Here is a 15,269-nt window from a genome sequence, read left to right as displayed (position 1 = left end):
GGCCAGTGTCTCAGCCTTAGAACCAGGCCAGTGTCTCAGCCTTAGAACCAGGCCAGTGTCTCAGCCTTAGAACCAGGCCAGTGTCTCAGCCTTAGAACCAGGCCTGTGTCTCAGCCTTAGAACCAGGCCAGTGTCTCAGCCTTAGAACCAGGCCCGTGTCTCAGCCTTAGAACCAGGCCCGTGTCTCAGCCTTAGAACCAGGCCAGTGTATCAGCCTTAGAACCAGGCCAGTGTCTCAGCCTTAGAACCAGGCCAGTGTCTCAGCCTTAGAACCAGGCCAGTGTCTCAGCCTTAGAACCAGGCCAGTGTCTCAGCCTTAGAACCAGGCCAGTGTCTCAGCCTTAGAACCAGGCCAAAGTCTCAGCCTTAGAACCAGGCCAGTGTCTCAGCCTTAGAACCAGGCCAGTGTCTCAGCCTTAGAACCAGGCCAGTGTCTCAGCCTTAGAACCAGGCCAGTGTCTCAGCCTTAGAACCAGGCCCGTGTCTCAGCCTTAGAACCAGGCCCGTGTCTCAGCATTAGAACCAGGCCAGTGTCTCAGCCATAGAACCAGGCCAGTGTCTCAGCCATAGAACCAGGCCAGTGTCTCAGCCATAGAACCAGGCCAGTGCCTCAGCCTTAGAACCAGGCCAGTGTCTCAGCCTTAGAACCAGGCCAGTGTCTCAGCCTTAGAACCAGGCCCGTTTATCAGCCTTAGAACCAGGCCAGTGTCTCAGCCTTAGAACCAGGCCCATGGTCTCAGCCTTAGAACCAGGCCAGTGTCTCAGCCTTAGAACCAGGCCTGTGTATCAGCCTTAGAACCAGGCCAGTGTCTCAGCCATAGAACCAGGCCAGTGTCTCAGCCTTAGAACCAGGCCTGTGTCTCAGCCTTAGAACCAGGCCCGTGTCTCAGCCTTAGAACCAGGCCAGTGTCTCAGCCTTAGAACCAGGCCAGTGTCTCAGCTTTAGAACCAGGCCAGTGTCTCAGCCTTAGAACCAGGCCAGTGTATCAGCCTTAGAACCAGACCAGTGTCTCAGCCTTAGAACCAGGCCAGTGTCTCAGCCTTAGAACCAGGCCAGTGTCTCAGCCTTAGAACCAGGCCAGTGTCTCAGCCTTAGAACCAGGCCAGTGTCTCAGCCTTAGAACCAGGCCAGTGTCTCAGCATTAGAACCAGGCCAAAGTCTCAGCCTTAGAACCAGGCCAGTGTCTCAGCCTTAGAACCAGGCCAGTGGGTGGTCTCAGCCTTAGAACCAGGCCAGTGTCTCAGCCTTAGAACCAGGCCCGTGTATCAGCCTTAGAACCAGGCCCGTGTCTCAGCCTTAGAACCAGGCCAGTGTCTCAGCCTTAGAACCAGGCCCGTGTCTCAGCCTTAGAACCAGGCCCGTGTCTCAGCCTTAGAACCAGGCCAGTGTCTCAGCCTTAGAACCAGGCCAGTGTCTCAGCCTTAGAACCAGGCCAGTGTCTCAGCCTTAGAACCAGGCCAGTGTCTCAGCCTTAGAACCAGGCCTGTGTCTCAGCCTTAGAACCAGGCCAGTGTCTCAGCCTTAGAACCAGGCCCGTGTCTCAGCCTTAGAACCAGGCCAGTGTCTCAGCCTTAGAACCAGGCCAGTGTCTCAGCCTTAGAACCAGGCCAGTGTCTCAGCCTTAGAACCAGGCCAGTGTCTCAGCCTTAGAACCAGGCCAGTGTCTCAGCCTTAGAACCAGGCCAGTGTCTCAGCCTTAGAACCAGGCCAAAGTCTCAGCCTTAGAACCAGGCCAGTGTCTCAGCCTTAGAACCAGGCCAGTGTCTCAGCCTTAGAACCAGGCCAGTGTCTCAGCCTTAGAACCAGGCCAGTGTCTCAGCCTTAGAACCAGGCCAGTGTCTCAGCCTTAGAACCAGGCCAGTGACTCAGCCATAGAACCAGGCCAGTGTCTCAGCCTTAGAACCAGGCCAGTGTCTCAGCCATAGAACCAGGCCAGTGCCTCAGCCTTAGAACCAGGCCAGTGTCTCAGCCTTAGAACCAGGCCAGTGTCTCAGCCTTAGAACCAGGCCCGTGTATCAGCCTTAGAACCAGGCCAGTGTCTCAGCCTTAGAACCAGGCCAGTGTCTCAGCCTTAGAACCAGGCAAGTGTCTCAGCCTTAGAACCAGGCCAGTGTCTCAGCCTTAGAACCAGGCCAGTGTCTCAGCCTTAGAACCAGGCCAGTGTCTCAGCCTTAGAACCAGGCCAGTGTCTCAGCCTTAGAACCAGGCCAGTGTGTCAGCCTTAGAACCAGGCCAGTGTCTCAGCCTTAGAACCAGGCCAGTGGCTCAGCCTTAGAACCAGGCCAAAGTATCAGCCTTAGAACCAGGCCAGTGTCTCAGCCTTAGAACCAGGCCCGTGTCTCAGCCTTAGAACCAGGCCAGTGTCTCAGCCTTAGAACCAGGCCAGTGTCTCAGCCTTAGAACCAGGCCAGTGTGTCAGCCTTAGAACCAGGCCAGTGTCTCAGCCATAGAACCAGGCCAGTGCCTCAGCCATAGAACCAGGCCAGTGCCTCAGCCTTAGAACCAGGCCAGTGTCTCAGCCTTAGAACCAGGCCAGTGTATCAGCCTTAGAACCAGGCTAGTGTCTCAGCCTTAGAACCAGGCCCGTGTCTCAGCCTTAGAACCAGGCCCGTGTCTCAGCCTTAGAAAAAGGCCAGTGTCTCAGCCTTAGAACCAGGCCAGTGTCTCAGCCTTAGAACCAGGCCAGTGTCTCAGCCTTAGAACCAGGCCAGTGTCTCAGCCTTAGAACCAGGCCAGTGTCTCAGCCTTAGAACCAGGCCAGTGTCTCAGCCTTAGAACCAGGCCAGTGTCTCAGCCTTAGAACCAGGCCAGTGGGTGGCCTCAGCCTTAGAACCAGGCCAGTGTATCAGCCTTAGAACCAGGCCAGTGTCTCAGCCTTAGAACCAGGCCAGTGTCTCAGCCTTAGAACCAGGCCAGTGTCTCAGCCATAGAACCAGGCCAGTGCCTCAGCCTTAGAACCAGGCCAGTGTCTCAGCCTTAGAACCAGGCCAGTGTCTCAGCCTTAGAACCAGGCCCGTGTATCAGCCTTAGAACCAGGCCAGTGTCTCAGCCTTAGAACCAGGCCAGTGTCTCAGCCTTAGAACCAGGCAAGTGTCTCAGCCTTAGAACCAGGCCAGTGTCTCAGCCTTAGAACCAGGCCAGTGGGTGGCCTCAGCCTTAGAACCAGGCCAGTGTCTCAGCCTTAGAACCAGGCCAGTGTCTCAGCCTTAGAACCAGGCCAGTGTCTCAGCCTTAGAACCAGGCCAGTGTCTCAGCCTTAGAACCAGGCCAGTGTCTCAGCCTTAGAACCAGGCCAGTGTGTCAGCCTTAGAACCAGGCCAGTGTCTCAGCCTTAGAACCAGGCCAGTGGCTCAGCCTTAGAACCAGGCCAAAGTATCAGCCTTAGAACCAGGCCAGTGTCTCAGCCTTAGAACCAGGCCCGTGTCTCAGCCTTAGAACCAGGCCAGTGTCTCAGCCTTAGAACCAGGCCAGTGTCTCAGCCTTAGAACCAGGCCAGTGTGTCAGCCTTAGAACCAGGCCAGTGTCTCAGCCATAGAACCAGGCCAGTGCCTCAGCCTTAGAACCAGGCCAGTGTCTCAGCCTTAGAACCAGGCCAGTGTATCAGCCTTAGAACCAGGCTAGTGTCTCAGCCTTAGAACCAGGCCCGTGTCTCAGCCTTAGAAAAAGGCCAGTGTCTCAGCCTTAGAACCAGGCCAGTGTCTCAGCCTTAGAACCAGGCCAGTGTCTCAGCCTTAGAACCAGGCCAGTGTCTCAGCCTTAGAACCAGGCCAGTGTCTCAGCCTTAGAACCAGGCCAGTGTCTCAGCCTTAGAACCAGGCCAGTGGGTGGCCTCAGCCTTAGAACCAGGCCAGTGTATCAGCCTTAGAACCAGGCCAGTGTCTCAGCCTTAGAACCAGGCCAGTGTCTCAGCCTTAGAACCAGGCCAGTGTCTCAGCCTTAGAACCAGGCCAGTGTCTCAGCCTTAGAACCAGGCCAGTGGGTGGCCTCAGCCTTAGAACCAGGCCAGTGTCTCAGCCTTAGAACCAGGCCAGTGTCTCAGCTTTAGAACCAGGCCAGTGTCTCAGCCTTAGAACTAGGCCAGTGTCTCAGCCTTAGAACCAGGCCTGTGTCTCAGCCTTAGAACCAGGCCAGTGTCTCAGCCTTAGAACCAGGCCAGTGTCTCAGCCTTAGAACCAGGCATGTGTCTCAGCCTTAGAACCAGGCCAGTGTATCAGCCTTAGAACCAGGCCCGTGTCTCAGCCTTAGAACCAGGCCCGTGTCTCAGCCTTAGAACCAGGCCAGTGTCTCAGCCTTAGAACCAGGCCAGTGTCTCAGCCTTAGAACCAGGCCAGTGTCTCAGCCTTAGAACCAGGCCAGTGTCTCAGCCTTAGAACCAGGCCTGTGTCTCAGCCTTAGAACCATGCCAGTGTCTCAGCCTTAGAACCAGGCCAGTGTCTCAGCCTTAGAACCAGGCCAGTGTCTCAGCCTTAGAACCAGGCCAGTGTCTCAGCCTTAGAACCAGACCAGTGTCTCAGCCTTAGAACCAGGCCAGTGGGTGGCCTCAGCCTTAGAACCAGGCCAGTGTCTCAGCCTTAGAACCAGGCCAGTGTCTCAGCCTTAGAACCAGGCCAGTGTCTCAGCCATAGAACCAGGCCAGTGCCTCAGCCTTAGAACCAGGCCAGTGTCTCAGCCTTAGAACCAGGCCAGTGTCTCAGCCTTAGAACCAGGCCAGTGTCTCAGCCTTAGAACCAGGCCAGTGCCTCAGCCTTAGAACCAGGCCAGTGTCTCAGCCTTAGAACCAGGCCAGTGTCTCAGCCTTAGAACCAGGCCCGTGTCTCAGCCTTAGAACCAGGCCAGTGTCTCAGCCTTAGAACCAGGCATGTGTCTCAGCCTTAGAACCAGGCCAGTGTCTCAGCCTTAGAACCAGGCCAGTATCTCAGCCTTAGAACCAGGCCAGTGTCTCAGCCTTAGAACCAGGCCAGTGTCTCAGCCTTAGAACCAGGCCTGTGTCTCAGCCTTAGAACCAGGCCAGTGTCTCAGCCTTAGAACCAGGCCAGTGTCTCAGCCTTAGAACCAGGCCAGTGTCTCAGCCTTAGAACCAGGCCAGTGTCTCAGCCTTAGAACCAGGCCAGTGGGTGGCCTCAGCCTTAGAACCAGGCCAGTGTCTCAGCCTTAGAACCAGGCCAGTGTCTCAGCCTTAGAACCAGACCAGTGTCTCAGCCTTAGAACCAGGCCAGTGGGTGGCCTCAGCCTTAGAACCAGGCCAGTGTCTCAGCCTTAGAACCAGGCCAGTGTCTCAGCCTTAGAACCAGGCCAGTGTCTCAGCCATAGAACCAGGCCAGTGCCTCAGCCTTAGAACCAGGCCAGTGTCTCAGCCTTAGAACCAGGCCAGTGTCTCAGCCTTAGAACCAGGCCAGTGTCTCAGCCTTAGAACCAGGCCAGTGCCTCAGCCTTAGAACCAGGCCAGTGTCTCAGCCTTAGAACCAGGCCAGTGTCTCAGCCTTAGAACCAGGCCCGTGTCTCAGCCTTAGAACCAGGCCAGTGTCTCAGCCTTAGAACCAGGCATGTGTCTCAGCCTTAGAACCAGGCCAGTGTCTCAGCCTTAGAACCAGGCCAGTGTCTCAGCCTTAGAACCAGGCCAGTGTCTCAGCCTTAGAACCAGGCCAGTGTCTCAGCCTTAGAACCAGGCCAGTGTCTCAGCCTTAGAACCAGGCCTGTGTCTCAGCCTTAGAACCAGGCCAGTGTCTCAGCCTTAGAACCAGGCCAGTGTCTCAGCCTTAGAACCAGGCCAGTGTCTCAGCCTTAGAACCAGGCCAGTGGGTGGCCTCAGCCTTAGAACCAGGCCAGTGGGTGGCCTCAGCCTTAGAACCAGGCCAGTGTCTTAGCCTTAGAACCAGGCCAGTGTCTCAGCCTTAGAACCAGGCCAGTGTCTCAGCCATAGAACCAGGCCAGTGCCTCAGCCTTAGAACCAGGCCAGTGTCTCAGCCTTAGAACCGGGCCAGTGTCTCAGCCTTAGAACCAGGCCAGTGTCTCAGCCTTAGAACCAGGCCAGTGTCTCAGCCTTAGAACCAGGCCAGTGTCTCAGCCTTAGAACCAGGCCAGTGTCTCAGCCTTAGAACCAGGCCAGTGTCTCAGCCTTAGAACCAGGCCAGTGTCTCAGCCTTAGAACCAGGCCCGTGTCTCAGCCTTAGAACCAGGCCAGTGGGTGGTCTCAGCCTTAGAACCAGGCCAGTGTCTCAGCCTTAGAACCAGGCCAGTGTCTCAGCCTTAGAACCAGGCCAGTGTCTCAGCCTTAGAACCAGGCCAGTGTCTCAGCCTTAGAACCAGGCCAGTGTCTCAGCCTTAGAACTAGACCCGTGTCTCAGCCTTAGAACCAGGCCAGTGTCTCAGCCTTAGAACCAGGCATGTGTCTCAGCCTTAGAACCAGGCCAGTGTCTCAGCCTTAGAACCAGGCCAGTGTCTCAGCCTTAGAACCAGGCCAGTGTCTCAGCCTTAGAACCAGGCCAGTGTCTCAGCCTTAGAACCAGACCAGTGTCTCAGCCTTAGAACCAGACCAGTGTCTCAGCCTTAGAACCAGGCCAGTGGGTGGCCTCAGCCTTAGAACCAGGCCAGTGTCTCAGCCTTAGAACCAGGCCAGTGTCTCAGCCTTAGAACCAGGCCAGTGTCTCAGCCATAGAACCAGGCCAGTGCCTCAGCCTTAGAACCAGGCCAGTGTCTCAGCCTTAGAACCGGGCCAGTGTCTCAGCCTTAGAACCAGGCCAGTGTCTCAGCATTAGAACCAGGCCAGTGTCTCAGCCATAGAACCAGGCCAGTGTCTCAGCCTTAGAACCAGGCCAGTGTCTCAGCCATAGAACCAGGCCAGTGCCTCAGCCTTAGAACCAGGCCAGTGTCTCAGCCTTAGAACCAGGCCAGTGTCTCAGCCTTAGAACCAGGCCCGTTTATCAGCCTTAGAACCAGGCCAGTGTCTCAGCCTTAGAACCAGGCCCATGGTCTCAGCCTTAGAACCAGGCCAGTGTCTCAGCCATAGAACCAGGCCAGTGCCTCAGCCTTAGAACCAGGCCAGTGTCTCAGCCTTAGAACCGGGCCAGTGTCTCAGCCTTAGAACCAGGCCAGTGTCTCAGCATTAGAACCAGGCCAGTGTCTCAGCCATAGAACCAGGCCAGTGTCTCAGCCTTAGAACCAGGCCAGTGTCTCAGCCATAGAACCAGGCCAGTGCCTCAGCCTTAGAACCAGGCCAGTGTCTCAGCCTTAGAACCAGGCCAGTGTCTCAGCCTTAGAACCAGGCCCGTTTATCAGCCTTAGAACCAGGCCAGTGTCTCAGCCTTAGAACCAGGCCCATGGTCTCAGCCTTAGAACCAGGCCAGTGTCTCAGCCTTAGAACCAGGCCTGTGTATCAGCCTTAGAACCAGGCCAGTGTCTCAGCCATAGAACCAGGCCAGTGTCTCAGCCTTAGAACCAGGCCAGTGTCTCAGCCTTAGAACCAGGCATGTGTCTCAGCCTTAGAACCAGGCCAGTGTCTCAGCCTTAGAACCAGGCCAGTGTCTCAGCTTTAGAACCAGGCCAGTGTCTCAGCCTTAGAACCAGGCCAGTGTCTCAGCATTAGAACCAGGCCAGTGTGTCAGCCTTAGAACCAGGCCAGTGTCTCAGCCATAGAACCAGGCCAGTGCCTCAGCCTTAGAACCAGGCCAGTGTCTCAGCCTTAGAACCAGGCCAGTGTCTCAGCCTTAGAACCAGGCCAGTGTCTCAGCCTTAGAACCAGGCCCGTGTCTCAGCCTTAGAAAAAGGCCAGTGTCTCAGCCTTAGAACCAGGCCAGTGTCTCAGCCTTAGAACCAGGCCAGTGTCTCAGCCTTAGAACCAGGCCAGTGTCTCAGCCTTAGAACCAGGCCAGTGTCTCAGCCTTAGAACCAGGCCAGTGTCTCAGCCTTAGAACCAGGCCAGTGGGTGGCCTCAGCCTTAGAACCAGGCCAGTGTATCAGCCTTAGAACCAGGCCAGTGTCTCAGCCTTAGAACCAGGCCAGTGTCTCAGCCTTAGAACCAGGCCAGTGTCTCAGCCTTAGAACCAGGCCAGTGTCTCAGCCTTAGAACCAGGCCAGTGGGTGGCCTCAGCCTTAGAACCAGGCCAGTGTCTCAGCCTTAGAACCAGGCCAGTGCCTCAGCCTTAGAACCAGGCCAGTGTCTCAGCCTTAGAACCAGGCCAGTGTCTCAGCCTTAGAACCAGGCCCGTGTCTCAGCCTTAGAACCAGGCCAGTGTCTCAGCCTTAGAACCAGGCATGTGTCTCAGCCTTAGAACCAGGCCAGTGTCTCAGCCTTAGAACCAGGCCAGTGTCTCAGCCTTAGAACCAGGCCAGTGTCTCAGCCTTAGAACCAGGCCAGTGTCTCAGCCTTAGAACCAGGCCAGTGTCTCAGCCTTAGAACCAGGCCTGTGTCTCAGCCTTAGAACCAGGCCAGTGTCTCAGCCTTAGAACCAGGCCAGTGTCTCAGCCTTAGAACCAGGCCAGTGTCTCAGCCTTAGAACCAGGCCAGTGTCTCAGCCTTAGAACCAGGCCAGTGTCTCAGCCTTAGAACCAGGCCAGTGTCTCAGCCTTAGAACCAGGCCAGTGTCTCAGCCTTAGAACCAGGCCAGTGTCTCAGCCATAGAACCAGGCCAGTGTCTCAGCCTTAGAACCAGGCCAGTGGGTGGCCTCAGCCTTAGAACCAGGCCAGTGTCTCAGCCTTAGAACCAGGCCAGTGTCTCAGCCTTAGAACCAGGCCAGTGTCTCAGCCTTAGAACCAGGCCAGTGTCTCAGCCTTAGAACCAGGCCAGTGTCTCAGCCTTAGAACTAGGCCCGTGTCTCAGCCTTAGAACCAGGCCAGTGTCTCAGCCTTAGAACCAGGCATGTGTCTCAGCCTTAGAACCAGGCCAGTGTCTCAGCCTTAGAACCAGGCCAGTGTCTCAGCCTTAGAACCAGGCCAGTGTCTCAGCCTTAGAACCAGGCCAGTGTCTCAGCCTTAGAACCAGGCCAGTGTCTCAGCCTTAGAACCAGACCAGTGTCTCAGCCTTAGAACCAGGCCAGTGGGTGGCCTCAGCCTTAGAACCAGGCCAGTGTCTCAGCCTTAGAACCAGGCCAGTGTCTCAGCCTTAGAACCAGGCCAGTGTATCAGCCATAGAATCAGGCCAGTGCCTCAGCCTTAGAACCAGGCCAGTGTCTCAGCCTTAGAACCGGGCCAGTGTCTCAGCCTTAGAACCAGGCCAGTGTCTCAGCCTTAGAACCAGGCCAGTGTCTCAGCCTTAGAACCAGGCCAGTGTCTCAGCCTTAGAACCAGGCCAGTGTATCAGCCTTAGAACCAGGCCAGTGTCTCAGCCTTAGAACCAGGCCCGTGTCTCAGCCTTAGAACCAGGCCAGTGTCTCAGCCTTAGAACCAGGCCAGTGTCTCAGCCTTAGAACCAGGCCAGTGGGTGGCCTCAGCCTTAGAACCAGGCCAGTGGGTGGCCTCAGCCTTAGAACCAGGCCAGTGGGTGGCCTCAGCCTTAGAACCAGGCCAGTGTCTCAGCCTTAGAACCAGGCCAGTGTCTCAGCCTTAGAACCAGGCCAGTGTCTCAGCCATAGAACCAGGCCAGTGCCTCAGCCTTAGAACCAGGCCAGTGTCTCAGCCTTAGAACCAGGCCCGTGTCTCAGCCTTAGAACCAGGCCAGTGTCTCAGCCTTAGAACCAGGCCAGTGTCTCAGCCTTAGAACCAGGCCAGTGTCTCAGCCTTAGAACCAGGCCAGTGTCTCAGCCTTAGAACCAGGCCAGTGTCTCAGCCTTAGAACCAGGCCAGTGGGTGAAAATGGTCAGAAGGCTTTATGGGGATGTTTTCCAAAACAGCACAGAGGGAATGACGATGACGACGTGTGGAACACGAGTAACATCTGAGACGTTGTGATATCACTGGAATTGGAACAGTGTGTCTTTACTTTGCTCAACCCCTGGATCAAGTTACGTCATTGCAGTGCTACCCCCTTCACTAGAACTTTTAAGAAATACGTGTGTGCATACTTTTAACTTTTAAGAAATCAATGAATTGATCCTTGATATATCTCCAACGCTAAAACTAGGACGTTGAGGTCACTTTTATCACACCGACGTTAAATATTAACTTGACAAGTGTTCTTCAATAGGGCATAGGTGTCTTTTTATCTATCAGAGATATCACCTGTAGCAATGACCTCCATTATACAGCTCACTCACCTGAGCCGCTCTGCCCCCTGCTGGTGGCCAGGTGTAAATAGTCTCCTTACCTGCTCCACTTCCAACTCCAACAACGGTCAGATGGCCTTGTCCTCCTTCCCCAACCCTGCAGGTGGGATACAACACATTCTGTATGTTCCAGATAATTAGGACCATGTAATACGCCTAAGTAGGCATAATGTTTTATTTGTATTATTATTATTATTCCTGCTCAGCACTAAACAATAGGCTACATGTAGGAAAATATGACCCTTAGCAACAGCAGGTTAACTGTAGGACCAGATACCTTTCAAAATGTCTTTATACACAATACATTTGGTAGAACTGTTAAGATTTTAGGCTAATATCTTAATATATATATATTATAATATATACAGTATATATACAGTCCACCCATATAACACTGTATGATAGCCATGTACAATAATACTGTATATATATTTATCTATATCTGCATATATTCCTGCTTGTGTACACGCTGTATATACTATATCTATCATTATATATCCCATACCTACTCGTATTGGTGTACATAATTATACTGTGTACATAGATCAGATTAGCATAATTACTCAGTAGCTTAATTATATATATATATATATATATATATATATGATATTACATTTGCACTCTGGTTGGATGCCAAACGTTTTTCCGTTTTACTGTACTTGTACCGTATGATAGCAACCCATTTGAATCTAATCTTTTTTTTTTTTTTTTTTTTTTTTCCTCCTTTTTCCTCCAATTTTCTCCCATCCCAATGTTAGTCGTTATGCCAATTCCCAATCCCCTTCCTGGTCGCTGCGCACTTACCCCCCACAGTCAGATCATCTGGGAGAGTGGAGGCTACCACGTGCTTCCTCCGACACACGTCCAGCCAATCAACCGCTTCTTTTCACCTGGCAGCGCAGATTCTCATTGAGAGGGCGTAGCGTGTGGAAGGATCACACTATCCCACTTAGATCCTATCCGCGCTTAGCAGGCGCCCCGACCGAACTGTAGGAGTCGCTGTTTACAACGACCCGGACCCACCCCGCCAGCTTCTCCCACCCTCTAATACAGCCAATTGTATTAGTGTGAACGGCCAGCCAAGCTGGTGACAACCCCGGAGCTGGGAGCTGGATTCAAACAGGCGAATCCAGCCCATTTGAATCTAATCTAATCTAAAAGTGTCCTTTATGTTTTCTATTGCAATCTGTAGGATTCCCTCTGATTTTATTGACTAATGCACTGCATGTTTACCACACTGAAGTGAGGTTGAACTAGGCTCTGGACAACAATCGGATGGATTCATTAATGAATGTTACCTGGCAGGATGAGGGCTTGAGGGTGTGTATTGAGCTGTACTGTATTGTACCCATTCTGCAATCTGTTAATACCATTTTCAATCAATCAATTTCAATGGTTGTGTCAGCATGTTACCTGGCCAGTATGTCGGGCAGGGTGTTGTGAATGAAGTCCTGCATACACTGATGCTCAGATGAACGCTCCAGAAACAGCTGGAAGGACTCCAGGTACCTGCGGTCATCGTCCACAAGACTCCTCAGTGGAGATGCCATGGCAGGCATGTGCTTCTATAATCAAATGCAAGTCAGAGTCAACTTGATTGCCAATTTTCCATCATGCCAAGACATACAGAAAGTTGAAATTACGTTTCCCTCATTTCCACGGTGTATATGAAAAGATATAGATATAAACAACAAATGTAAAAATGTAAGACACAATAAGGACTGCACAATATATTCAATACATTTAAAAATGAGCTTAGTGCAATTTCTTTTATCTTGTTTGTGTAGAAAACAAATAGAATCGGTGATAGACAGAAACGGACGCATTTTGTTTTTATAGTTGATTTATGATTATGATTTACTACGTCATTGAGATTTCACAAGAAGATTGTAATGACTATATTACATGTAACGGTTGGACATTGGACATATCATATGTGTTGCAATGGCATATTGTGCAATTGTTGATCCGTCATAATATGCATTACAACAATTGTGCAACAATTGCACAATATGTCATTGCAACTAATATGATTATATCCAATGCATGTCCAACCATTACATGTAGTAATAAATAGTCATTAAAATGTTGCATCTATCTTGTAATTTCCAATAGAGACAGCTTGATTGATTGATTGAAAACTTTATTAACAGATTGCAGAATGGGTACAGTACAGTACGGCTCAATACACACAATTGTTAAGGGGATGCAGACCAGAGAAAGACTTTCGTCTTGTTTACATCAGGGTCCCCCATTTTCAATTCATCATAAAACTTCAGACACTGAAGTGACAGCCATGTTTACTATCCCTAGCCAATTAAAATGTGCAGGTTGCACCAGAACGCATTGTGTTTTCAGTGTTTCAAGTTTCAAGTTTCAAGTTCTTTAATAGTTGTCATACAGAAGTACAGAATACTTTCATACAAAATGCTTCTTACTGTTACGCTCCAGAGACTGTGCTAGACAAGATAGTATCAAATAACATAATAACATAATATAGCATGAATTTAGAAGAAGAAAATGAGGTCACAGTGTTCGGTATAGACATATGTACAATGTTCTGAGTTACCATATAATATACAATACACAATACTATGCAGTGTACTAATGTACAGTACTATCTAGTGCAAAGCAGAAATGGGATGAGGTACAATTTTAGGTACAATTTACAGTAAGGTGTACGAGTTGTAGTGCAATCCTTCATCCATAAATATAAAGTGTGGGGAGTGGGTGCTACAGTGTGTTTGTTTAAAGTGGGTGTGTGCTATAAAGTGTGTGGAGTGGGTGCTACAGTGTGTTTGTTTAAAGTGAGTGTGTGCGTGTGGATGTGTGTGCTATGTGCGTTTGGTGGTTGTTGTTGTGTAGTGTTCATTCATTGTTCGTTTAGCAGCCTGATGGCCTGGGGATAGAAGCTACTTCTGAGTCTTTCTGTGCTCGCCTTGAGACTCCGGTATCGCTTGCCTGACCGCAGCAGTTCAAAGAGGCAGTTGTTCGGGTGACTGGAGTCTTTAATGATTCTCTTAGCCTTGCCCTTGCAACGCTTGTAGTAAATGTTCTGGAGGGTGGGGAGCCCCCCTCCAATTGTGCGTTCGGCTGAACGTGTCACTCTTTGTAGTCTGCTTCGGTCTTTTGCAGTGCTATTCCCAAACCAGGAGGTGATGTTGCCGGTCAAGATGCTCTCTATTGTACATGAGTAGAAGTTCTTAAGGATCTTCTGGCTGACTTGGAACTTCCTTAGGCGCCTGAGGAAGTAGAGGCGTTGTCGTGCCTTCTTCACCACACTGTTAATGTGTGTGGTCCATGTCAAGTCCTCGGATATGTAGGCTCCGAGGTACTTGAAGCTGTTGACTCTCTCAACCGGTGCCCCGTCGATGCTGAGGGGGCTGTAGTCCTTGACCCCCGACCTCCTGAAGTCCACAATCATCTCCTTTGTTTTGCTGACGTTCAGGGAGAGGCTGTTTTCCTGGCACCATCCCGCCAGGACCTTGACCTCTTCCAGGTAGGCCCTCTCGTCGTTGGCAGAGATCAGGCCCACCACCACTGTGTCGTCAGCAAATTTGACGATTGTATTGCTACTCCGCTGAGCCACACAGTCGTGTGTGTACAGGGAGTAGAGGAGGGGACTCAGAACACAGCCCTGGGGGGCCCCTATGTTGAGGGTGATGGATGCTGAGCTTGGCTATGAGTATGGAGGGGACTATGGTATTGAATGCCGAGCTGTAGTCGATGAATAGCATTCTCACATAGTTCCCCTGCCTCTTGTCCAGGTGTGATGCTGCTGTGTGCAGCACATGGGATATGGCGTCCTCCGTGGACCTGTTGGGGCGGTATGCAAATTGCAGGGGGTCCATGTTGATGGGGAGGGAGGAGCAGATGTAGCCCTTTACTAGCTTCTCAAAGCACTTCATGGCTATGGAGGTGAGAGCTACAGGGCGGTAGTCGTTGAGGCAAGCAGGCTTGGATTTTTTGGGGGTGTGAACGGCGCATTGTGTTTTCAGTGTGAACGCATTGTGCTTTCAGTGTGAACGCAATGTTTTCAGTGTGAACGCATTGTGCTTTCAGTGTGAACGCATTGTTTTCAGTGTGAACGCATTGTTTTCAGTGTGAAAGCATTGTTTTCAGTGTGAACGCATTGTGTTTTCAGTGTGAACGCATTGTTTTCAGTGTGAACGCATTGTTTTCAGTGTGAACGCATTGTGTTTTCAGTGTGAACTCATTGTTTTCAGTGTGAACGCATTGTTTTCAGTGTGAACGCATTGTTTTCAGTGTGAACGCCCCTTCGGTTTGATTATGACAAAAAGTCCTGTTCCAAGCCACGCAGCCAGCAGCATGTGAGTGACAAGATCCCTGCTATCTAAAAGCGTTCATGTTCGCAGTGTGTTATTATGCTACATAAGGAGTTACATTTAGCTGAAACATAATGCAATGCGTTGTTATTATTAATAACTTACGGTTCGTTCGAGTCGCTGTGAGTTCAGTCAGTGGGTTGACGGTTCCTATGCCGACCGCACTCCTACGCAGAGCGTCCACTGCGCCTGCGCGTCACAGCTGTCAAACACCCGCTGCTGCCTCGTAATGTTTCCCCTTAAAGGGACATTTACATTTCGTAGAACTCAGAAATCAGCAGTAGTCTATCTAAAGTCATCTACAAATTGTATCTATTTAATTTTTGCATAAAAAAAATGCATTTGTACCTCATTGTTTGTACTTCCTTTTGTACTTTAGTGTGTATAATGTATATTTTGTTTAGACTTTATTCTTTTAACTTTTTTACTGTATGAAGCATATTATCAGGGGGCTCATACAGAACTAAGCATTTCACTGTAATGTACATGTATGTACCTTATATAAACTTGAAACTTGAAGCAAGTTACATGCCAGTAGCAACCACTGCTGTCCCCTGCTGTCAACACCAACATCCCCCCAGGCACCTGAGGACCATGTCTAAATATATTATACCTCTGAAGTATAAAAAAACTATACAGTAATATTATTCCGTGTAATATATGTTTCTGAGTCAAAGGGTCTTTCTTTTAAGCTAATGTTGCCATTTTAAAATGTACAGGTATAG

General features: G+C 51.1%; 1 protein-coding gene across 1 annotated transcript in view; it reads right to left on the bottom strand.

The window, feature by feature from the left end:
- Positions 1-14,705, bottom strand: part of LOC311228593 (histamine N-methyltransferase-like) — a 41,605-nt gene extending 26,900 nt beyond the window's left edge. Inside the window, exons 1-3 of the mRNA XM_084314509.1 lie at positions 14,650-14,705; positions 11,612-11,763; positions 10,240-10,295 (exon numbers count right to left, since the gene is read on the bottom strand). Of these exons, the coding sequence (XP_084170635.1) occupies positions 10,240-10,295; positions 11,612-11,757 (202 nt within the window). The 5' untranslated portion in view covers positions 11,758-11,763; positions 14,650-14,705. The remainder of the gene's footprint in view (positions 1-10,239; positions 10,296-11,611; positions 11,764-14,649) is intronic.
- Positions 14,706-15,269: the final 564 nt, after the last annotated feature.

This window comes from Notolepis coatsorum (assembly GCF_963971535.1).
Source record: "Notolepis coatsorum genome assembly, chromosome: 5".
Lineage (NCBI taxonomy): Eukaryota > Metazoa > Chordata > Actinopteri > Aulopiformes > Paralepididae > Notolepis > Notolepis coatsorum.
The sequence above is the reverse complement of the archived record's forward strand: the minus strand, read 5'-3'. Positions and strand labels throughout refer to the sequence as shown.